This window comes from Lonchura striata, chromosome 3 (genome assembly GCF_050655825.1).
Source record: "Lonchura striata isolate lonStrDom1 chromosome 3, ASM5065582v1, whole genome shotgun sequence".
In the NCBI taxonomy this organism is placed as follows: Eukaryota; Metazoa; Chordata; class Aves; order Passeriformes; family Estrildidae; genus Lonchura; species Lonchura striata.
The window spans coordinates 41780410-41807025 of record NC_140705.1 but is presented as its reverse complement, the minus strand read 5'-3'; the positions used below and the strand labels follow the sequence as shown (position 1 = coordinate 41807025).

The 26616-nt window shown below is 33.5% G+C and overlaps 1 protein-coding gene across 4 annotated transcripts in view; it reads right to left on the bottom strand.

Moving 5' to 3' along the window:
* The window catches only part of GRIK2 (glutamate ionotropic receptor kainate type subunit 2), a 341730-nt gene that overhangs the window by 5108 nt on the left and 310006 nt on the right, over positions 1–26616 (bottom strand). For 2 of the 4 annotated variants that reach the window (XM_085574923.1, XM_085574924.1), the window contains 2 exons: positions 14240–14490; positions 6191–6368 (listed from right to left, as the gene is read on the bottom strand). In XM_085574923.1, coding sequence (XP_085431049.1) covers positions 6191–6368; positions 14240–14490 — 429 coding nt within the window. Of the gene's footprint in view, positions 1–6190; positions 6369–9970; positions 14033–14239; positions 14491–26616 lie in introns of those variants that run through there. The other 2 variants (XM_077782282.2, XM_077782281.2) reach the window with 2 other exon arrangements.

The window sequence follows — 26616 nt, the reverse complement described above, 5'->3', positions numbered from 1 at the left end:
ATTATTATTTAATAATAATTAAAATTACTTATCAAACCGTGATGACTCTGTAAAAATCACCTTGCCTGTACAATTGTTTTTCTGACAGGTACTAAGTCTGGATCCATATGATACATAAAATTATTTCAAGCAGATGTTCTGTCAACATGTACAGTACATTTACAGTACAGTATCTGTATGTTACATATCTGTTAGGCATTCAGTAGAATCTCCTTAGCCATATTTCAAAATAATAGTTGCATTTCTATGGGACTAAAGTGTGAGTTCTTCCACAAAACATGAAAATTTAGTATAGGAAGTTTTCCTATATTTATCTTTAAATGCAGTTAAAATCCAGATCTATTACTGAAAACTGATATTTACTCCATAATTTATAATATCTTCTGTATATAAACACTCTTACCACTATTGATTATCATTTATGGAGTGTGTGTTTGCAAAAAAACCCCAAACAAACCAGTAATACAGTTTTGTTGATCTTCATGAAAAGTGTATTAAAAAAAGTTTATTACCATGTTTACATCAAATCCTCAAAGCCCTTTTTCCAGTTTGCAGTGAAATCAATTTGAAAAGTAAAATAAAAATCTCCCTATTCCCTCAGTCTGACTGAATTCTCTACTGCTAATGGTGTGCTAAGTAATTAACCTTCTCTCAGTGTGAGTATTGGAGTATGGAATGACATATGGTAGTAAGGAAAAAATATCTCACTTTTGGGCTCTGCATCATAGTTTAACTTAAAACATTCTCCAGCTAATGGAGAAATATACTAACTAAATAACCTATCCCAGAAGATGAAATGTTAAGCCAAGCCTTTTACAATTGCTATCAGCCAGAGCAAATTTGAGGTGTAGTCTAACCATTTGCATTTTTCTGTCTTACTAATTCATCTCCAGGCCAGGGACATGATCAGGAAAAAAAAAAAGGCAAATGAACAAATGAAAAGCAAACCAACAACCTATCAAACAAGAACCAAAAAAGTCAAAGCATGTAGAATTACTCTATGTCATGACCTGGTTTTGATTTTATTTGATTACTGGTAGTCAATATATAATTGTCTCATTTGTCTTTCAAATAAAAACCCTGCTTTATTTTTGAACTCTTATATCTTAAATATTCATACAAACCTGAGGCTTGGCAATTAGATCCAGAAAATATTTAAGCATCTCACCCTACCTTGTTCACTGAGAACCTAGATTGAAGCTGTATTAATAAAAGTCTGCATTCAGCTTCCAACCTCCAGGGCTGAAAGCAGTAAGGCACTCAGCTTTCCCATTAAATTTTACAGCTTTGTCATTTGGCAATAGTAGAAATTCTGTGAAACACACTGGTGCTTGGCTTAGTCATGGATCCTATTAGAATTCACATTCCACTTGTCCATACATGGTTATCAATCCAATAGGTATGCTCTGAAAGGATCTAACAAAGTTCCTTAAAAAGTGTGACAACTGCTGAAAAAGAATATGTGGCAGTTATCCTTTTCTTCGGTGCAACCAGACATCAGCTGGGGAATTAGGGCTGAACATGAGTCACATTTATGAGTGTTAATATAATAGAATCTCCTGCCAGAGAGATTTAAGTTTGTGTCTCAGTAAACAGCTATAACCTGCAGGCATTAGACCATTCCAATGTAAAGTCACTTGCAGTTGCTGCCTACTGATCCAGTCCTGTTCCACTTGGCATGGTAGCAGCTAACAGAGGCATAGAGAGAGAAAGGGAGGCAGGGAAAACATGAGCTGTTCTGTATATTAGGGATGAGAGCGCACAGCAGCAGAGGAAGGGCTCCAGTAGCCGTTCCTGTTTCACTGAGAACTTCAATAGTTTTACATAAAATTTTGTTTTGTTCAGAAGAGTGGAAATATTAATTGTCTTAATTAGGAATTAGAAGTGAACGTGAACTCAAGAAAGCCTTAACAAATGCCCTCTTTCCCTAATCCCTTGCATGAATAAGGAAGTGGTCAGGTTGGAAGTTAAGGAAATTATAATCTTGCTCTGGGTGTGATACACTTTTAAGCATTTCTTTCTCCTGCTGAGTTTGAAATAAAGGAATAATGCCTACTCAACTTACAGCGAAATGATTTTACCACCTACAACTAAGAAAAGTTTAAGTTGTGAATCCAAAGGAGAAGGTATATTTCTTTGGTTCAGAGTCAAGTACATATCCTTCAGAGGCAAAAATTTGGCATTTCTGGCTGAAGTGAGCTCTGCAATGTGCACTGTGTTGACATCCAAGACAACTTACTTTGTGTGAATGAGGTGGCTAAAATTCCTGATTGAATGCTTTGAATGTAATATGTCAGATCTTAAAACATAAGATATCTTTCCTGACCATTGTGTAGAAAGTAGAAAACTGTACCTCTTTATCCTGCCATACCTTGAAAGAAAATATTAAATTCTCATAGAATTTCCCTTTTTCCTAATAAAATGAGGTTGCTTAACATCTGCCATTTTAATTTTTAAATTGAAATTAACCCTGAAATATTTTAAAAGGGAAAGATTTAATTTAGCATTCCCTAATGGCTTACAGGCTAAATTGCTAAGGCTTGAAGATCTTGGCATTTCCACTATGTGAGATAGCATATAACATTTAGTTATAGCATATAACATTTAGTTATAGCATATAATTTAGGAATTTCATAGGGAATACATTAAGAAGTGAATGGTGCAACTCAGCACTACACCACTTGTAGCCAGGATATGGCTCTCACCTCTGGAATTAAAGACCTAGCTAAAACATTCTGAAGAAAAAAATACTTCTAAATTTTAAAATAATGCATTAGCTCTTAAAACTTTCAAGATTGTGTTCCTTGACTTTTTTTTTTTTGCCAAGATGTCTAAGAGTGCCAAATTAGAATAAATCCTTTTCAAGATGAATCAATCCACCAAAACCTTTGTAAAAATCTGCAAAGGGTATAAATTTTAGGTAATATCAGTAGGAAATGGATTACAACCAGCATCCAAGAGGTGAGAAGATAGATGTCAACATTCTGAAATACCCTGAAAATGATATCTCAAGAAACTTGACAACACATTTCATCTAAGAATTTTACCTGGATATGAAAACTCATTAAAAGGGAAATGAGTGACAGTCTTAATAAAGCAAATACCACAACTTTGAGAGAGTTATTGTGTATGAAATATTCTTCTATTCTATGTTTTCATTTTTTAAAAATAATTTTTAATGGGCTCTTGTATGCTCATATGGTGATAAAAATATTATTTCTGATTAAGAGTATTGTTACATATCTTCTGTTTGTTTGCTTGTTTGTTTCAAATTTCACTCACTGAAATAGTCATGTATTTTAAAAATATTGTTTCACAGCAATGTAAGAGTTTATGATCCAGATATTTTTTTTCTTCTTTGGAGTCTATCTGAGAAATACAAGGAAGAGTTTTCACACATATTAAAGAAGTCATATTCAATAAATTTTAAAAAGTATTTATGTTTTACTTTTTCTAATTGAAACTAGTAATATTTTTGTCTAATTTCAATTCAAATCTCTGTAGTCTCCATTTTTATACCTTAAAACTTTGTGTTCTTTCAGTGTTAGGATACAATTTTTGGAATAAGACATGAAAAAGAGAAGCACCTCTAGAATATTTTTTAATGAGAGTTAGAAGATGTTTTCAAATATGATTTTAAAAAAGATAATCCAGTGTCTTGATCCTGAATCCAATTGCTAAGGGAAAACAGCATGATGTTTACAGAATTGAAAGGGTACATTTCAAAAGTTTTGTCCATCATGATATTGAGCACTTTAGTATATATTACAAGACTCTCCACTTAATTCAAAGAAAATAACCTCTTGCTCCCAACTTACCTTCCTCAATGCTGGTATGTTACAAGAACATCAGTTATTATTGATTTTTCACTAACCCTTACAAAATCTTAAGTTGTCTTCTTAAATGCTAACAGAAAGTAAATGCTGCCTCCAAGCCATCTTAGATATAAACAAATGCTAGAAGAATTTAAGGACAGGGTTCAGCTCTCTAAACCATAGTGCACCTAAGTGCATCTGTTTTGTTGCAGCATATCATGATAAAACATTATCAAAAAGTGTACAAAAGATAATTTTAATCCGAACTGTAGTCCTTAGCCTTCAAACACAATTCTGAAAAAAAGTTCATCTCCTTCAGATGAATAAAGAAATCATCTTTAGAAGATGAAGATGAATGTCAGACACCTCTGTCATTCTTTGCCACAGCTGACATCTCACAAATCATGGAGAATCAAGATGAGAATTTTGCAAAATGTTACCACTGGTTACAAACTTATTAGACAGCTTGCGCACAGCTTTACTGCATTAGAAACAAAAAATTGTACTTTTGCACATGTGTATTAATATGAAAGGTAGATAGTATTTACACTGCTTTCATTATTTTGCTTTATGGGAATTTAGAAAGGTAATTAGAAATCATAATAGCATTTATTAGACACATAATTATGAGACTATCACCATAGATTTTTCTTTCAACAGCCTAAAAAGAGCAAGGGGAAGAGACAACAGCATGCCTGCACCATTCTAAACATTCTGATTTAAGTGATTTAATAGTCTGTGTGTTTTAAATTTAAAAAAAAATCTCCAATTGCTGGTTTATATTTTTCTCTTCTTTGATCCAGATAATATAAAAATGACTGACAATATTCAATAGAAGGATTTAAGATTTACTGAGAAGTTCATTATTTACAGTCTTGTCTGTCAGACATTATTTGAAGATTTGTTTAATTATCTTAAAGCAGTAACAGCAGTAATCCTGTGTTTTCTTGTTGTGTTGTTGGTCATTGTTCTAGCATCTAGGAGGACATATCAATCAAACTGCTTTTTGTCTTGAAGCTGAGAATGAATGCACAGTCCTACCCTGACTCTCCCTCCTAATCACTTTCTGATTCCTATGCCACTCCTTCAGGGATTTTAAATATGTGTGTGGAAAACCTGTCAATCTTAAACTCTCTAGACAGAAAAACAAATTCTGTCAAAACGTTGGCTTAGGATCACAAAGAGATGAACAATTAAAGAGAAAATACCCTCAGAAAAAAACATATATCACAGTAATTGTAGTACAAGCATTTCGAAGTTAAGTGTAAAGAAATGATCAGAGTTTTAGGTTGTTTAATTATATATCTATTCTTAAACATGATGATAGATCAAAAGTTGCACATGTGCTTACTATACCTATCTCTATATGCATAATATAGTTACATTAAAATATTTTGCCACTGACTTTTCTGATGCAGTAGTTTAAATCCATAGCAAGTATAATGCACAAGTAAACTCCAGACTAAATTCACACCAATTACCTGAACATATCACCAGTATATTCTCAATTTTGCTTAAGCAATTATTTGGCATTTTGGTAGAAATAGAACAAGCAACAATTTTAAGAAGTTATTTTCAGACCAAAATATATTATAGACCAAAATATATGTCACTTGTATCAAACAGAAATTTCACTGCCCATTCAAGTGAAGACAATAATATCAAGCAAAGTGAAAATTTTAATCCCACAGATAAAGCTTTGTGTTCACCATAGTATCTACAAAATCACCACCAGTAGAGTAGTTCCAGACAGCTTGATGAAGTACGAGGTGCTTTACCCTGTAACTGAATGCTGGTTGTTTCAAGGACTTTGTAGCTATTTGACAGAGAGGATCAACAAAAGTCTGATGGGACTGACCCTTCCTATAACAGAACAACACTGAAACTATTTTCTTCAGGCTGAGTTTCTTTCTCGCTGGGTTTTAGAGTTATGAGATGAACTTAAATGACATACAGGACCTCACTGCTGGCCACTTCTTGTATTTATTGTAAGTGTCTCCCAGTGGGAAAATAAAATTCCAGCTTGCCTTAAATAAATTATCAGCTGGTGTCCAAAAAAACCCATATAAAACAAACAAGCAAAAACCAAAATCACCAAAGAACAATTCCGCCACTCTCAAATTCTAAAATTTATTTCCTAACAGAACAAAATGCACTTGGTGGATAACAGAGACTTCCAGGAAAGTAACACCTGAGGTCATTTAAAGTCTTCTGAAACTCTTTTCTTTGTTTCTAGCCTGACAGCTACCCTTCTTCCTGTGGTTGATGGGTAACTAATAGAATTAGTGCAGAACGCTTTTTTCAAACTGGTTTTGTTTAGCTCTGCCAGCAGCCTTTCTGGCCATCACACTGACCATGATGTTTTTCTGACTCACCTGTGGACCTAGGCTGGGGCAGAAGGGATTGCACTTGTGTGGTTCCACTCTTTCCTCTCAGAGAAATCCCAGAGGATGTCATAGGGCAATTGCTCATCAGCCCCGAGGGCTCTTTCTCATGCAGGATTCCACAAGGTTTCATCCTGTCATCCCTCCTTTCAACATGTATATGAGGCCACTGAGGAGATAATGAAATAATTTGGGCTGTGGTGTCATTGACACGCAGATGATACACAGTCCTACTCTATTGTCAGACCAGGACCGTGCAGTCATCTTGGGCTTCCAGTGCCTGGCTGAAATAGGGGGGTGATGGCAATTTAACCCAGGGAGACAGGTGCTCTGTTGGATAGGCAAAGGCAAGCACTCAGAAGATATCTTCTATCCTCATTTTTCAGTTCAACCTATTCTGGAAAAGGTTGACAGTCTCACATTTCTCTAGGTTTGGGTCTGTGTTTCCAAACTCAGAGTGGTAAGCAGTGCTATTTGTCATTAGCTTTTCAGTCAGAGGCAATAATTTCCACTGGTGTAAACCTTGCCACCCCAGTCCAGATCTTCTTCCAGAGCATGGTACTGCTGTCTCATGTCCCTGGACAATGGCTACACAAGACTGGCAGGTGTTTAACGAGGACTGAGGTGAATTAATAGTAATTCAGCCATGTAGCTGTCTAACTGGTTTAGAACAATAACCATTGCAATATTAATGGGTGTGTATTTTGCAATCACATATGTGCAGGTATTTCTCCACCTTTCAGCAGAGGCGATCCTGGGTGCATTAAGTCAGTCCCCAGAGATCTGGCATTCTCAGCCACAGGATGTGAAAGGGTCAGTCACCTATTGAATCATCTTTGATCCTATATATAACATGATTTGAAAATAAATAGTTAATTTTACAGAGATGTTTAAGAAAATAAATACAACCTTTCTTACTTGAATTCTAAACAGCTTTTATCTCAAAATTTGCTCAGATTAAGCCCTCTATACTTTATTCACTCTAAAAATTATATTAGTTTTATAGTTCAGTGTGATACTATGAACTCAATGAAAAATTTGGCATGGCCTCAAATCATATTGAATAGAGAGTGACTATTAGTATTAATTTAATGCCAAGGTTTTCTACTGTTTTGGAAACACTGTTATAGTCATGTTGCAGTACATAATATCAAAAGGTTTTGCACACATTTCTCTGCAGTTATATGGTTTTATTTCACAATCAAGAATATTTTCTGTCTAAAAGGTAGTAGGTAGTGCTTGTTGTTATTTTGTTGACCTATACAAAATCAAAGTAAATAAATCAGCTGAACTAAACTGTATTTGCTACTACATTTAATTATAGCATAGAGATCAATTAAAAATCAAAAGTTTTATGTTTTATATTAAAATATTATATGCTGAAGTATTTAATTAGAGGAAGACAATGAAAAATTATTAGAAATACATGAATGTTTTCTGATCTGACATTTTTTCTTTTGTAATGAAAAATATATTTTTATCAGAGGAGAAAATAATAATGTAATGTGTTCCTTCTTTCTACTGATGAGTGCAAGTGAACCATATTTGCTATAAAGGAAACAACATTTAGGGGTTTCCAATTTATTTAATCCAGCTTCAAATTCTGGTCAAATTTAAAATATTTCATGACTCAGACCTATAATTTAATCTCTGATCTTTGACTGGATGAGTATGGAGCTATAGTGAACTTTTTGTATGACCATTACTTATGTAATGGTCAACTTTACATATACTCCTATACTTTCAATTGTTTTTTGAAAGACACAAATTAACACATTAAAATACCTCAGAAAAAAAGGTCCATTACCAAACAGATACTGGTTGAGATGCAGTCAAAAATCAAAATAGAGTTATTTGGTTTAGTATTTTATTGTTTAAAAATTACTTTAAAATGCCACAGTTGGTAACTTGCTTTTTTCCTTTTTTTTTCTTCTGTTAAGGTGTTTGGGGGTATGAACTGGATTTTGGTTTTGGGGGAGGTTGTTTTGATTTGTTGGGTTTTGTAACAATTCCTCCCCTTAGAAAATCCTCTCTAATATATACTTACATGGTTTCCAAGAGGGCATTTAATTAAAATGAATACCTGGAATTCATGTAATCTCTACACTTACAGACATACCAATTAACCATACAAGTTTGCACATACTCATACAGTGCTCATAGGACAACAGGATGATAGAAGTCCCTAATTTTCCAACAGTATATCTGTAAAATGCAGTGTGCTAATGTTGGAAAAACAATTTCTTCCATGACGTGTCCGTACTGCTGCTTTTTGCAGCCAAAAGTACAATTTCTGAGGATACTCCATTAAAAAAAAGACACAAAAATACAGACTACATCACCAACTGTAGTTCATATAAAAGCTACTTGGGATATAAATATGAAAGCTTTTACTTCAATTTACCAAGAATGTCCACATTCTTTTGTTTCTTATAGCCTGAGGAACAGGCTTTTCAACTTTAAAATCTTTTGAACTTGTCTCCCCCTGGAAAAAAATCACTAGGCTGAGTTTTACTTTGGTATTGCTCCAAAACTGTTATAAATTACTGTCCCAAATTCAAAGGTTTTTGATATTAAACTATTAGGAATATTTTTGAACTCCAGAAAAACTGACAAAACTGCATTTTTTGAGAAAGTAAAGTACTTTAGTGAGAACTAATTTAGTAAAATTTAGAAAAATAACTCAAATCACCACACCATAAAATATTATGGTAAAATAAGAATGATCCTAAAACCTTTTCAGTTTTTTTACATAAAACTACTGAAATTTGATTTTGCACTTAAAATACTTAAAATACTGACTTTCTACACATCCTGCTGACAAATAAGCATCAAAATATGTCAGTAATTATGAAATTCTTCCTGTAAGTCCTTTTCACATAGGAAAATCTATATATTTGCACTTGGCTGACGTGAATTCTAAAAAGAAGCACTGTAGGACATAATGAATGAAACTTATTCTAGTACAAATAGGTCATAAAGGAACCTTGGAAAATAAACTCTTGTTAACATTTACACTGACTCCATGTAAACAAACTGAGAACAGTTAAATCATACTTGAGAGAAGCAAACTCAGGATGATGTGTAGCTGCATATGGCAACAGTGCAGCAGCTCTTTCAGCCTATCTGCTCTTGGCCCCTCCTTGCCTCCTGAGAAGGGTGTGGGACCACTACATCAATAAAACCAGGTTTGCAGATAATTTCTCCAGCCAATGTCACCCTCTCCACAGAAACCCTGACCAGGATAGGTGCAAGGACAACAATTTACAATGGTGACAACAAGCAATGGTCTGTATATCTGTGGCACTGCCTTCAATAGTATGAATTTCATCCTAATTTTTCAGCAGTGCACATGTAGTTTCTATCACACAGCTGACTCTTACAGTAGTATCTAATCACTGGGTAAGGGTGGTATGAAAATTGAAAGAATCTCAGCGAAAACTTTAAAAAAAACACTGAACACACAAAATCAAAGGAAAGGTCAATAAATTCTCAAATTGAGAATCATCCATTGATTATTATGCTAAATATTAATGGTCTTCAAGGTCAGTGCTTTCCCTGAGATTTACGATAATAATATGAGCTATACAAAACTAAATGTGTGAAATGGACATAAACCCATAATGCATTGATGCACATCAATTAAAAAAAAAAAAAAAGAGGAAAGACATAGTAATTGTTTTAAATGGCTTCTGTTTCTAACCTTGCTTACTCACTGCCCTCTGAGTGCCTGTTAAAATAAGGGAGCAGGTCATTCAGCAGCAAAAGCAATTATAAAATGCAAATGACTGAGCATTTATTGTCAAGATTGGCTAGATAAAAAAGGTCTGATAATAACATGTTTCCAAGTAGATTACATAATTAGATGTTTGTATTATAAACAATGGGAAATAATACAAGCCTTTAGCATTTTCAAAAAGGCTGCAATTAAACAATAGGTAAGCACTGCAACATAAATTTTATTAAAAAGTGACAGTTAAATTTCCCTCTCAGAAATTAGAAGGCACCCTCTTGTGGTTGCTCTGCAGGAAAGCAGTCAGGACAACCTCTGACCTACAGTCTCTTCCACCCCTTTCCCTCTGCACCAACAGTGCAGGAGTATCAACTGTCTGTCATAGACAAGGATATATGCTCTGCCATTCCCAGCACTTTCTCTGAAGGAAACAGTGAGACTATGTAGTAGGCAACACTAAAAGTGTTATCCAGTCCAAAACACACTCCAGGTTATCACATTATTAAAACATATGTGTGAGGTAGAAAATTCAGAATTACTTAGTAATCATAGCAAAACCACATTTAATTTCTAATAAGAAGAAATTGTACCAAAACCTAAAGACTCTGAAGTTCATTAAAACTGCATGAAATTTTGAGCCAGTTAGGATCAGAAAGTCTTGTTCCTGCTATCCTCACATTATAAAAGCATGTTTTGAGCATTTTGCCGAAAGTGTTTTAAATTATTGTATTCAATTCATTTCAGGCAAGAGTCATCCAGATAAATTAGTGCCATCTCCAAAGTATAGCTAGTCTCATACACAGGTCTCAGCTCAGCATTCAGAATTTCTTGTTCTGTGGAATCTGCAGTTGTAAGTGAAACAGTTCTGTATGTAACACATGTATATTCCTAGCTAATGATCTCTGCTTTGAGCCCAGGTCTGTCAAGAGCTCGGTCACTGTGTCTTGTGAGATAAATTATACACACTGATCTTTCTCAACTCAATTGTGCAGCTGAGCAGTGAATTATTTAACATGGAAAGTTCAATAGCTTTTGTCTTCCCTGTAAATGTATGTGAAATATAAACAAGTATTAATGTAGTTATTGTTTTGATTGCTTTTATAATAAATTTTAAGTAAATAACTATTTCAGAGAGGTTAATTTAATTGATGTATCTGTTATGATTTGATTGTATAACTCCAGATATACTATTTTGGTGTTACTGTTTCAGTACTTGTTGAGACTTAATCTATTACTTTTTACTATAGGAAGTGTATGACCTCATCTCTTAACAAATAGTTAAGGTATGTGTTTCAATTCATATTATTTGAAGTACTTAACAGTTCAAAATTAATAAAATTTAGATCTGCTATTTTTACACAAACATACCTAATTCCATCCTGTTGAAGGCTCAATGATTTTTGAATGGCTAGAAATGATAGCAGAATTTAATCCATATATAGCTGTTTTCGCATTCAAAATGATTGGATTTTCTGGAAAATAGCCATTTAGGATACTTCTTTTTCAAGCAAGCTAGCTTTAGTAAGTGCCAGTGACTGGCAGTCTAACTGTGATAACATCCAGACTTATCTTTGCTTTTGATAGGTGTCAATAGGAGAGGAATTTCCTTCTGTCTGGAAAGTGCTGTGGTGGCATAAAATCATCTGTTTCAGAGAAAGTCTCAGTAGTGTTATACATTTCCTTCTGACTTTTAAAAACATCAGGGCATGGATGTTTTGAGCCATCTTTTCTTACAAGAGGCGATATTTTTTTATTTTAGCAAAGAACACCATTTTATCTGCTGTTTTTCTGTGGTTGATTCCTTTCAAGATTTCACTCCTCCAAATAGGTTCACACCAGATAATATATCTGTTTATGTGTAAGCTCCAAGAGCAGGGCGACATAAAAAATTCTAAAACCCCATATCGATATACAATTTCAATCTGCATTGCCTCCCTGCTGGAAGTACAAATGAATATTTTGTACACATTAAAAAGCAAACCCTCATGCCCACTTATATCTCAGAATGCTCCATATACTCAGCAGCTGAAGTTATCTGATTCATTTTGTTTCCTTGTCTCTTAATATGACCTCTGATCTTCCCTTTTTCCAAATACTGACAAACATTTTTCCAGAATGATACTCTGATTCTTAAGGGATGACACCACAAATCTTAACAAAACTAGGTGCCTCCTCTGTCCCCACAGGACATCCAGAGAAGCACTATTTGCATTGTTTACTCATCTCAGGAGGGACTTGTAGAGACTGGAGACAAATGACAGGATTTCTCATCTCAACCTAGGCTGCCGTTGCTCCCTCTCCCTGGCAAAGGGGATCTGTTACACCTGAGAAGTTGAAAGAAGATGTTTCCTGAAAATCTTTGGGTGCTGCAAGAAGAGTGGGTGAGGGGATGCTGGGATAGGCCATGTGTCAGGATGCAAGCATCATCTTCCTCTTAAGTTCATTCCATAAATAAAACTGCAGTGCAATTTCAATGGTCTGCTGATATCAGGCTATGTGGGAGTAGCAGGGAGGAGATGGAAGGTAAGTGATTGGAGGTAAGGAGGAGAGAAAGGAGAGAAGCCTGACTCAACTCAACTCAACTCAGCTGCTTCATATTTATTCCTAACTTTTAAAAGTATCTAAATACTCGACAATGAAACATTTCTGGTACAAACGCTTTTGAAAGGTCACATTCCTCCAGTCGTTGCTATCTCTATCCAACACTAATAAACAATCAAATGGAAAGAAACAAACACAAAAGAAAAGTTTAAAAAAAAAAAAAACATAAACAAACTCCTTCCCATCACTCCCCCACAAACTAAAACACTTAGGGAAACAAATCCTTAATGAAAAGTTTCTGTTTGCTTCACCTCACAACTTTCAACATGCTGCTATTGTCACATATGTATTTACACCCTGTAAAATATTGAACTCATGTAACAAAATTATTATCAAAGCAGTCCTATTTTTCTAATTGAGTGAGTGCTAGAAGTCCAGAAAAGCTAAACCAATTTTTACTGATGCTCATGTGAGTTCCATATCCATTTTAGAAATGGATAAAAACTATTGATATTTACATGGTTCTTAAGTAATCAGTATATTTTTCCTTACAAGTTCATTTCATAAACATAACATTCCAATAGTATGTTAAAACAGAACGAATTAGCCTGCAGTATTGTAAAGAAGAGGACCTAAAGAGTCCTTCAACAATTAAATGAATGTACCCATGTTCAAACAGTGTTTAGGACCTTGAAACCTCACACTGCCTTAGTGTGTGTTAGCAAAAAATTCTTAACAACATAACAGGAAACTTGAGTACCAAAAAGTTGCTTCAAAAGAAGTGAAAACAAATAGTAGATTTTCTGAGCAATGATTCAAGTTACAAAAGCTCACTAGCATCATCTGGAAAAATACCAATATAAATATATCTTTTGGATTTACTACTGATTGTATTAAATTACATTTCTAAACATAAATTTAAAAATTCTCATAGGTCACAATCTCCTCAATAGTAAAAACCAAAAAGACCTAGCAAAATCCAACAGTTTCTCTCAATGTTTAAAATTCAGATTTTGCCATAGCAGTAAAATAAAGTATTTTATTTTAGGTTTAGACATGGGCACATACATATAGAAATATTTTTTTAATTATTATGCAAAAAAATTATAATTTCAGCTACAAAATTTTCAATATATTATTAGTCTTAGCACAATTACAGTGTTCTGGTTGTAAAAATGGCAAGTACACAACAAGTTAACAGTAGGATTTTCAATATTGGGTCAGTTTGAAATTACAGGACATCATATCAGTAGTAAACCCACCAAAAAAAAAAAAAATCATGTTGATGTAATCTTTTCCAGATGTTACCAGGACAACTTTTCAAGTATAAACTCTTATAAAGAACATTTCTATAGTGACATCTTTAGACTTTGACTTTGAGCTACAGAGAGTTTGTCTTTTGAAAATCAGAATTATCTGTAGGAGATTAATTTGTTGCCCATTAGTTTCAGATTTCTTCTTCATCCATAAAATTAACTGCAGTGAACTTCCAGGAGTAAAAAGCTGTCTTTTTTCAGGCTTGAATAAGAGGAGAAATAGTCACTTGTCCTGAAATCTGGCTACAATTAAACACATTGAAGAAAAATTAAAAGATGTAAATGTAAAACTTTGGATATTTTGCTGTCATCCTTTGTTATACAAATACTTTACTATAAGAATAAACAATAAGTATGCATCACCTAAATGTCACTAAACATCACAAAATATTTAAAGTATTATTTAAATAAACCATAAATGTAAAATAAACAGGTAATGACAATATTTACCTTTTCCAACTGGGCATTTTTTTTTGATTTATATAAAAACTCCCCAACTGCCACAAAGACAGAAAGCACCAATCCTGCTGCCAGCACGATGAAGATTCCTCCAATATTTTGAACTCCCAAAGCACTGGCCTCTTTACTTTCCTCTTCTGGGCAACCATTGCCTCTCCACCATTTCTCTTTCATCATGTGGAGCTTGCCTTCTTCCTGCAGCTGAAGAATTGCTATAGTGATCTTGTCTCTATATGGAGAACCTGAAGAGAGCAAAGGGAAGAAATATCACATGAAATATATTACATGAATATTTTAGTTATTCTGAATTAGAATAAATAATATCTCATTAAAAACTGTATCTTTAACAGCCATAATGTTATTCAAAAACATTTGCTTCTCGACACAATCACACTGGTCATATAAATACAAACCTGCTTGCTCACACAAATATATATCCAGGAAACTTGATCCAGCTAGTGTTGCCAGTAAGCCAGGCTACTTGATGCAACAGTTTCTATCACGTTTAGTCTAACAGTCTCAAATGTCTTCATGCCCAAATATTATACTCAGCCAAAGAGTGTTCTTCTTTCAATTTTTTTAAATTTTTCCCAATAAGTTTTTAAATGGCCTTCATTAGATTTAGTCTTAAATGTGTAAATCTATGACCTGTTGTTTCATAGCCTGCTACCCTAAAGCTAATACAAAGTCTGATATTTAATGAATATTTCATCCTGCTACTTTATTAAAAGAGGGACAAACAATTTATGCTTCAGGACCACCCCACAAAAGTCTTTATTTGATAGATTTTCAGGCACTTAAAACATCTTTCAGCATGCACTTACCTATTAACAGTACAAGGTAGCAAGAAATTCAGAAAGATAAGATTCAGTGTGTTTGGATAACAAGGATGTAAATTCTCATATTTTGATGTATTTCTTCCTCATAATTCATTATTTTACAATGACATGATAATTTTGTAGCTTTTGAACATTTCAATATTTCAAGGGGCAGTTCAAAAGCTGGTGTCATATTTTTGTATGTAATCCGTTCTCTTTTTCTTTACATTGTGCATAAGGGCTGCTCAATGAGTATTTTTAAATGTATATTGATAATTGAATAATGGCAATGAAGAAAGCTTTTATTTTCTGAATGTTAGAGAGTAAATCATGTCAGTTAGAAGTGCTTTCTCTGTTAAGACTTGTGCAATGTTTAAGTAGGGAACAAAGCCATCATTTTTCTTGTCCTTTGAAAAGGGGAACAAAAGACTTCATTAAAATGGTTAAGAAATCTCAGGAAAGGAAGAAAAAGTAGATGAAAAGGCATGGCATCCCCTCTTTCAGTTGATATGAATGCAATTCTACAATGCATGCCTCTTCTTTTTCTCTCTATCAAAATAATGCTACTTACTGGCTATAGATTTTAGGGTTTTTTTTCAGCTGAGTAATAAAATACATTTTCATTAACTTTTTACCTTTGAAAAATAATCCTTTGTATCTGCTAGAGACATGCTACCCATTTAACTATTTAATGCATTGTGATCAGCGGTGAGGACCTGAAGAAATGTCTGGATAAGATATTTTATAGTCTTAAAACTCTTGGAAAATATGTATACTTTTTTTTTAATTTCTTTTAACTTATTCTATATTTCTTCAAATTCTTTTTACATATCTAGAACTTATTCTGAGAAGAAAGCTTATAACAAAGAGCTGCTGTGCCAGTAAAGAACATACAAAGAACTGCTAATTACAAAACACAAAAGCACCTTTTCCTTTATTCAAGAATAAAAGGTGTGAAGAGCCATCCTCAAAGTATTTAAATTGCAAGAACTTGTGCATTTATCATCTATGCTTAAAAAAGGATGATGTTTTGTGCTAGGGGGTAAACTGTGTTTGCACTGGACTATACATGAAGCATAAAGAAAGGAGAACAAACTCTTTTCTACTCTCTTGTGCACTCTTAGGGGCCTAAGTCACATCACTTCAGACCATCCTGATTATGCTTGAATTCTGCAAAACCCTATATTTGACACGTTGCCTCATTCAGATGGAAGAAGGAAGTGATTAGTCCGCAAGAGCCTGGGGAAGTGTAAGTGCATTCTCTAATCCTTTGGGGATATTTTCAACATTACACTGCATATAAATATTTAACAATAACAACTTAAATAACATTAGATTCAGAGAAATAGTCTTAGACTCAGTTTAAGCTGTCTTCTGATCTGACAGGCTGCTTTCTAATTAAACTGATTTGCATTTTGTTTCCACACTCTCTGTTGGTCTAAATATAGTGAGTACCATCTATTCTTCATGTATTATTTATATTTTCTGGGGATCAGATTTGTACACTTACAATTCTAGTCTATTTGAAACGGTCAAAAAATTAATTAACTGAGGAATTCATAGACAGAAACAATAAAGCATGGCCTAATACAGGTGAAAACAGGTGAAAATTATTTAAGTTTATGAAGGTTGCATTAGAAACACGCAGCTAATAGTGTTTTAGTTCAATAGTATTTGTATTACTGTTGGTGGTTTGCAAAAATTTGCACAAGTAACTCTGGAATGGACATATTACAGGGCCTGTCTACTGCAATGTTTATATTTGTTATACCTTATTATCCTGTCTAAGAAGTGATCCTGTCACAAGGATCAATGTGGGGTGACAAGCATTATATATTCCTGCTGTTAAATCAAGCATTTAAAATTTTATACCCATGAAAAAGCTAGCATTGAATGCTGTAGTTCTAATTCTGAAGGACTTAAAATGTTCTAAATTCATAGGTTTTCATTTTGCAGCAAATATTGAGTACACCTAATAATCTGATACCTTGAAAAAAGGAATTTTTAATTCTGTTTATACTGACTCAGGTAGCTCTTAAGAGAACAAAGGAAGCATATGAATAATACTATTTCCTCAGACTAGATTTTCTTCTAGCTTTTTTTCTCTTACAAACAGGACTACAAGTCCCAACAGTGGAAAATCCAGCCAGAAGCACCTAAGTGTCTAAAAGTATCACAGACTGATCTGTGGATGACAAAAGTAGCATAAAAAGTAAGAAGCAATAAATAGAAAATGTGGTACACTCTGGATGTAACAGCAGCTTTTTCTCCAGAACTGAAAAATGTTAGCAAGTAAATGGAAAAGATTTCTGACATTTTAAGGTAATTTTCCCTATCACTCTCATCACATGACTGAAAGATGACTCAATCCATATAATGAGGTGTTGCAAGAAGCCCATGTCCTGCTTTTTACATTTTTAAATCTAAAATGTTTGATATAATTTTATTTAAATCATCATTAAAGAGAATTTATTGCTCAAAACAAAAACAAAAAAGCCATAAAAGCAAAATGGAAACTCTAATACTCACAGACAATATATATGAAAGAATTTGCAGAATACTTACAGTATGAATAAGAGTGAAGTAATAAAGCATAAGGAAAAAAGAAAGAAAAATAAAAGAAAGAGAGAACAAAATGCTGAAACATGAGGAAATAGAAACTTCATATCTCAACTTTCATTACAAAGACAAAGCACTTGGAAAAAACCCCCAATCTTATAATTCTGTGCATGGCAGGAAGACAGAGAAGGAAGTGATTTTTAAAACGCTCTTCCAAAATCAGGGGAAAAAACTGAGTGCATAATCTTCCATTGAGTGAAGACAAAGGCAAAAGACCAGTATGGAAATATCTGACTTTTTCTCCCCTCTCTTTTGCAGGTTTCTACCTCTTTTATTTGCCAATCAACTGATTATTTATTACTTTGACAAACTGGGACTGGAGGATCTACAGAACATAATCTATAAATTATTTGTTGATCCTATTCTAGCTTCTGTTTGCAGGAATGAGAATTTCTGCCAGAATAATTTTAAGCCTTTCTGTAATAGATTATAGAGGTGTTTCTTCCTTCCTGCACAAGTTCAACAACCTCAAAAGGGAAAGCAATAATTTCTAATTGCAGTACCTGCTTACAAAAGTTTAAAATATAAATGAAAATTTGCATAAAACACCTTTTTCTAAAGCATCTCTACAAAACTAACAGTCTCCCAGAGTTACTGCAGAAGCTATACATAGATATGTTTTATGCCCTGAAGTCTCAGTATGTAAAGATTTATGCACATAATGATATGTTTAAACATAAATTATGAACACATAAGCTTTTTATATTGAGGCTTTACTGCATACAGATTAGTATTTTGAAATTCTGCTGATCTAACTGGTCTTGAAAATGCTTCCTACTAGATTTTAACTTAGTAAAATCTCCTGCCTGGTTACATTTAGTCTGTTTTGCTCATTCTATCATATGAAAGCTGTTGGAGTATACTGGGACCTGTAGAACAGATTTTGACTTTTATTAAATCAAAAGGAGGAGCACCATTCTGCTAACTTTTTTGATAAGGAAATTTTGAGCCAGGAACTTTTTTTTCCCATCATGCCAGGGGCATTTTACCAAAAGGAATGACTATGAATTTCCTAGTGTTTTTAAATATGCCCACAGGACATACCTATATGTTACTTTTGATTTTCTAGATAGTAAAAATACATTCTGAATACACAGAGACCACAGATAGCATATTTCTGGTTTTTTTTTTTCTTTTGTTATTAATGATCGCAAGACAGTTTCTGTTTATCTTGCAATATTATTTCATATTCTGTGTACTTGGCCTAAACAAAAGGCAAAGTTGGTTAGGAATACACCATAATATTCAGAACCTAGGTACAAAATTGAGATAATTTAGAACTTCTTTCCGTAGTAAAATATTTATGGGCAGGAGAAAGCCACATATAACAGGAAAGCTATCTAGGTTTGAGGCTGTATGTGACTAGTATGCGATGAATAAAACAACCAGTTCAAGTTCTAGTTTCACCAATTGAAAGGAAAAAACACTAAACTCAGAACCCATTCCTGTTGTGATTATGCCAACTTTATCTATCTATCTATCTATCTCTCTATCCATCCTAAAGATAGTTTGTGTGTAAATACAATATACTGCAGTCACAATCTCACTCCAGTGTAAGCATGCCTGAAATTTCCATAAGAATGCTGATTAACACCATTTATACTACTGGGAATGGGTAACTCAGTTAATTTTAGCTTAACAACATCTCTCTTATCCAATCACTTAGCCCTACCAAGAATTACAGTCTAAATGTTCTGCCACCAAACTGTTTGCATGCTTTGTGATATCATATTTAAAAGTTTTGGGGGTTGTATTGTTCTATTATTCCTGCTCATCTGTTACTATGACAAAGGTTTCCTTCAACTTTTACAAGACAAAATTCATCTCGGTCCTTTGGAACGGGCAATCCTTCCCAGGAGGCAGCTGGTCACACACTATGTGGAGTTCAGTTTCTCACAAGTGTCATGCCTACTGCAGTCATAGGCATGACAGAAGCAACATGAAAGGTTTACATCTAACTGTGGAGTAGATGTTCAGATTATGAAGAACCATGGAAAACTATTTCCTACAGCCTCATACTCACAGGGATTGAAAAGCCTTCCAGGAATCTAGAGTATAGTCAGCACTCAGTAATAAAGACTGACAGTCACAGTTACAACATGCTATAGGAAATATTAGGTGTTGACTATAGGAGAAACACGCACTTTATCTCCACAGAAATGTTTTTGTTTTAAAAGTTACAGCCACTTCTGCTCCCTAATCCTCTTTACTTTCTCTAAGCAGGATGGGAAGGAAGCAACAAAAGAAGGGTCAATGTACCTTGGTTCATTCTTCCTGTCAGTGGGTTCTAAAAGCACCAAGAGATATATGAAGAAATAAAAGGGATTCTACCAGTTCCCAGTCCCTGGCTCCATTTTCAAGATCAACTTTTTGATGAAAAAAAATATCAGTGTTTGCAGATTCTTATTTTTAACCCAGATGCTTTCTGTTACATTAGGATTATAATATTTTAATATTAGACATGGAATAAACAGAAAATATTAATTAAGTTTCAATTACTATAATGAAAAATCTTTAGTAGATGTTTACTATCTAACTAGATTTTAGCAGTCTAAACTACCCCTTATCTAAATTAAAACTGCAACCATTCAAAACAAAATCCAAACCAAACCTGCACATTATATCTTTATATATATATACATATATACACACACACATATATATATATATATACACACATATATATACATAGATATGTATTCATCTTTGAGTTATGTGAATGGCTTGTAAAAGACAAGTTTCTGGTAAATCAGGGAACATTTATATGTACTTATTGTTTTAGGACAGGGAAAAGAACATACTTAAAAATATTAATTTGCAACTAGATTAAAATATATCTATCCTCCACAGTGAGTATATTATAAAAGAAAACAAAACAGGGTAATGGTTACCAATAATGAGTAATTCAAATAAGACATAATAATAACAGGTTTAATACTAAATACACAGTTTCTTTTTGTAGTACCAAGACAACCTGAACAAAATAAAGATGTTTATGGATTTTTTTATTGTTTTAAGCACTCAGATCATTGTCAAATTATTATATTAGACTTCCAGCTATATCTTTTTTTCTTTTTTTTTTTTTTTGACACTGGTTAGTTTTTTCAGCCACTCCTCAAACTATTATTATAAACTGCTCTAAAGCACATCTCTTAGATTAAACAAATGCATGATAGTGACATTTTTTCATGGACTCTTCATGCATTTTACCATCACAGAAAATTTGAAAATATAATTATCATAATACACTATTATCTCTTTACCCCTGCTGAATTGCACAGCTGCAGAATGGGAAGATATCTTTGTTGAAACCTCTAGTGATAAAATCAATGACATTGTTCTTGCCACAGATAAAGGTATTTCATATTTATACAGTGCTTTCTTTTTTCAATTAACCTTGCAAATCTGTGACAGTCACATATGAATGGTTTGCAAATATAGCCTCCTTAGAAAGAAATATTTGTCTAACACTATCCAACAATAAACTGATGAATTAACGAAGACTAAAGGAATTTTACAAGTATTTCTGGTATATGTGAAGATTTTGGTTAGGCAGATAAGATTATGTTGAAAGACCTTATACTTAAGGTCAGAACAAAACTGTCCAGACCTGAAAACCTATGTCACACTTTTGCAGAACACCCCAATCCTTGGCAAGCTATAAGGGAAATTCTCTAAACAATTAATATCTTGCTATTAACTGTTTCATCATGGCTATGAACTGATATGTGAAACGGCCTTGGGTGCATTTAACTGCAAACCATGGAAACACCATGTGCTGGGAAGTTATACACACTAGTTTTTTTCTAATTAAGGGCGATGTATCAGGCCAGAGGAATTTTAAATTTGTAGATGAGTCTCTGTCAATCCAATCCATAGACTCATGGAATCATAAAATCATTAATTTTGGAAAAGACCTCCAAGATCATCAAGTCCAACGTTTTAACAAACGCCACCTTGTCAACTAAACCATGGCATAAAGTGCAACATCCAGTTGTTCTGTGAACACTTTCAGGGATGGTAATTCCACAGCTTCCCTGGACACTTCATTCTAGTACATGCCATCACTTCCAGCAAAGAAATTCTTCCTCATGTCCAACCTGAATCACTCTTGGAACAGCTTGAGGCCATTTTCCCTTGTCTTGTTGTTAGTTGCTTGGGAGAAAAGGCCAGTCTTCTTGAAGGTCTCCCCTAAGCCTCATTTTCTCCAGGCTAAACCCCAGCTCCCTCAGTTGCTTCTCATATGACTTACTCCTAGACCATTTACACAACAAATGCCATACCATCCATTATTGTCCTAGGACAATAACATCAAATTTTAATAATGCCTTTGCCTTGGTAATATCTGTTTGGTAAATTCCTACTAAAAGCCCCTTCTCTAAGGCAGAGTTGGCTCACAAAGACTACAGGAGGTTAAGTGTTTTGGCAATTCTCTGTTGATGTAAAGCTCAGTCTCAGCATGCCTCCCAGATAGTGCTTCAATATGCTTACAATCCTGAGGCAACTATAAAAACAGTTCTTTCATCAAATATGTTACTTACACACTCTTACATTTCAGAAATAATAAATTAACTGCTCAGGCAGTTGAAATTCTCAAATTAGTTTCAATACATGGCTTGACCTGCATAAAAATAAATAATTTGCACCTTTTTTTTTTCATTATGTTCCACTAATGAAGACAAATGTATTAATTTGTTTTAGTTATAGGAGACCTGAAGCTCAGCACTTTTATGCATGTATAAGTGATGAATATTACAGTTCATATTGTATGAAGGATTACAGACTAAGTGCAGGCAAGCATAAGAAAAAGGCATTCTGTCTTGGTACATGGTTTTCTATTTATTTCTACAGAGACAGATCTGTTTATATGTCTCATCTCCAAGGACCAGTAAAAAAATTCTCATATTATGTAATATATGTGGTCTGATGGTAACAAGTAACTTCAAAAGATCTTGGGTGCTTTAACCATAAAAACAAATTATTGCCTAGAATTATTATTATTATTATTACTACTACTTTAGATCTTGGAAAACTATAGGCAGTGGAAAGATGTTGCATGTGACGTATTCATATTCAAAATTATTTTTTTTTAAATTAACTAAGGTTATATGTATACATTTACATAAGAAAATATGCATGATTTTTAAACAGAGTTCTGGACTATGAGCTGGAAAATTTTCTCCAGGAGCAGTACTTTACAACAGGTAACAAAGGTGGCTCAGATATCCTGTGTCCCACAGTTTCAGCAGGAAATAGCTACAGATTCTTAAATCACAATGATTAAATTGACAGCCAATGTTGATTTGGTTTCATACTTTACAGAGGAAATCTAGGAATACATTTGCAAAATGAAAATTTTAAACTCCTGAACTGTTCACTATTTTCAGATATGTAGAATTTTGTTTCAGTTACATTAACCAAGTGTATTGCTAATTTTGGGGATTAAATTGATATATAATTTACCTGATATTCCTTTCAGCTTTGAAACTGCTTTTTGAAAGGTTTCTGTATCATTCATATCTGTGGCTTTGCTGGTTTTACATGAATATATTTAATCATAGATGTGTAAAAAGAATAGACCTTCTGTTTGCCCACCACTGTCAGACACAACAAAGTTACTGGAAGAGTAGAAGGAGATCCCTCTAGATCCCTGTAGAGCCTAGGGAGTCTTTTTATTTTATTTCTTCAAATAAGGCAGCATAGAATTATGATTTTAGAAAATAGCTTAATGTTTAAGTGAAGTAACAAATAAAATAAATATTTAAGAAAAAAATTCCTGCCTTTGTCTCCTGGAAAAAAAAAAAATCTAAAATTAAGTTCTGCATTGATCACTGACTGCCAAATGTATGCATTAGTTGAAATAAATGTGCCAATAATACTCAGTGCCAGTCATTGTGCTCACTAGCATTGCTTTCTAGTCTTCCCTGAGATTTAAGGAAAGTTTTCAAAACAACTCTTCAAATATGTCACCTTATAAGTTTGGTGGAGGTGTGAAAAGAGAATTATGTCAGGATATGGAAAGCAGCCTTAGCTACGATAAAGACTTAACTTCAAAGAGTAAGGAATATTTATAAACTCAAAACAGTTACTTTTGAAAGGATCCATGTTATCCTTTATTTTTTTTCTTTAAATATTTTTAATATTAGCCAGTATTGTAATTTCTTGCGGCTCTCTTGTTACCATAATGTTCTTTGATTCTTAGCCTAGACCTCCAGGAGAAAAAAAATAGGATAAAAAAAGAAGAACCAATGTGAAGGGGATGATGTTCAAATTCAAACTTTGAGACAGAATGAATGGAAGGTATTGGGAAAATAACAATTCTAAATATATGGAAAAGTCACTTAGACAGCTCCCCTCTGCACTGCATCCACTCACATCTGTTAAATTACCACTGGTTTGTTTCTCCTACTGAGAGATATATTAGACCATTTTGAAACTACCTGAAATCAGGGAAGTCTCTCGGTCTTGTCTTCAGACTTGGCCTAATAGCTGCCTGTACAGAAATTCCATTTTCTTTTCCACACCCCTGATTGCCTACTATTCCTGTTTCCTCCATACTATGAATACTTCCATCCTCATTAGCAGCTATGTAGACCTATATGAAGCAAAATAATTTCATGAAAAGAAGATGAGTGCAATTCTGCTGGTTTAGTTCACTAAACCAGCTCAAATACTTGTCAGTTTTGCAAAGTGCAGTAGCCCTATGGCAGTTTGATATGACAGTGAAACTTCAGCCTTCTGAATTCACATGTTAGATAGAGATAGAACTGTTATGATGGGGGAGCTTTGTTTTGTTTGTTTGTTTTTGGATTTTCTTGTTAGTTTATTATTTTTAATTTATAAATTATCTGGTTCACAAAATCAGTCTTTAAATCCTTGCTATCCCTGTTGTTTCTAATATAAATATATTAAAACTATATAAACAGGCTGAAAATGTGCAGGAATGTTTGCGCAACTGTGCTGGAACAAAGAAAAGCACAGAATGGAAGCAGTAGGCATGCAAAAGTCTCTTGTCAAACACTTCTCTAGGTAAAAAAGTCTTTCCTTCAAATCTGTCCTCAAAAAGTAGTTGGAAAAGCAACAAAGAACTTCATCTTCTTACCAAGAAGAAAACACTTCGTCAGAACTGAACACTGTAAGAATTGAAGTAATGTAATTGGTCTGATTATCTACATTAAAACATACTGGGAATACTGAAGTTGAAAGCACTCAGTGATTAAAATCTAACACTTCAACCCAATCCTTTCGGTGCATCTAGCAAGCTTCTCTAAGTGTAAAAGCAAACAGAAAGAATTAGGAAAAAAAAAAAGAAGTGCAAAAAGGAAAATTGAAAGGAAAAGAAAAAAAGAAAAAGAAATAAACTGTATGAAAAATGGCATCAAAGGAATAGAACAGAACAGAATAGAATAGAATATTTCAGTTTAAAGAGACCTACAGTAATAATTTTGTTCAACTGACTGACCAGTCCAGGGCTGACCAAGTAAAAACACACTGGTAAGGGCATTGTCCAAATTTGTCTCAAACATTGATAGGCTTGGGGTATCAACCACCTCTCTAGAAAGTACATTCCAGTGTTTGAGCCCCTCTGGATAAAGAAATGCTTCCTAATATCCAGTTCAAATCTCTCCTGGTGCAGCTTTAAACCATTCCCACACATCTTATTCAGATATGTTGTTGTAAATAGCAAGGCTGGGGTCTTTTAAAAATTAGACAAAACATAGGGACAACATCCTACACATCTATGGGATGATGAAATGCTAATCATATATTTACAGGGCATTTACTCTTATTTTACCTACTTTTTATTGTGCAGGTAAGCCCCAAAAGTAAAAAAAAAAAACAAAAACCAAACCAAAACAAACCAAAACAAACCAAAACAAACCAAAACAAACAAACAAACAAAAAAAAAACAGGCTGAAAAATCCATCTGGAATAATAAATGCAGCAAGGAAGGAGACTGGATAAACTCTAATGGGAGAGTTAAGACTATTCTTTTCACTTGCTGTTGCATATTTAAGAAATTAATCATTTATTTTTTTGTATTTTTAATACATTAAGATATAGTATTTAAAATTACAAGCATCTATTAAAATATCTGTCTTGAGTAATTTATATGCCTCACTCTGCCTGATTTAAAATGTTCTATATTTGGAAACATGCCTTTAAAAAAAGGCAGATAGAGAAATATTTTGTAAAATACCTGCATTAAAAACATGGTCAGGTCAGCTAAAAAAATTCTGTATTATAATATAAAACCTTTTACTGTGAATACTTCTTATAGGTCACTCCCTAGAGACAGAACATGCAGTATAAATCAGCTGAATCTATACACAGTTACAGGATACAACAAGAGAATTAACTGTTATACATTCACTGATTAAACAATTTATTTGTTTAAACTCTCTTTGAATCCAGCAGCCTATCACTGAGGTAGGAAGAATGCTATTTTGTTTAATTTATTAATGGCTTAGATAAATATAAATAATTAATGAAGTCATATTCCTAGAGAAGATATCAAGTAGCAGATCATAAATTATTGTCTGAAATTCTTTTTTTTTTTTCTGCAGTGGAATCTTTAAGTGAATGGAGTGTGAAATACTCTTTCTAGATTCTGTGACTGATTAAAGTATATTTTACTGTCTTCAAAATGCACATACTACAAACAGCATTTTAATTACATGCTACACAGCTGAATGAAATTCGAAAAAATTACAAAAGAAAGGAAACTAACACCACTCTTGGGTCTGATTTTATAAAAATAAATTTTTTAAATGTTAAGATTGGTTACATTATGCCAAAATAGATAAAGAAATTTCTACACATAAGTGATGTGCACATTACATTAGTTGGTCAGAGATTTTTTGGAATTCATATATGAGTGGGCACAATTTTGAGAATCTCTTAGAACAATGTCCTGTGAAAAATATGGCT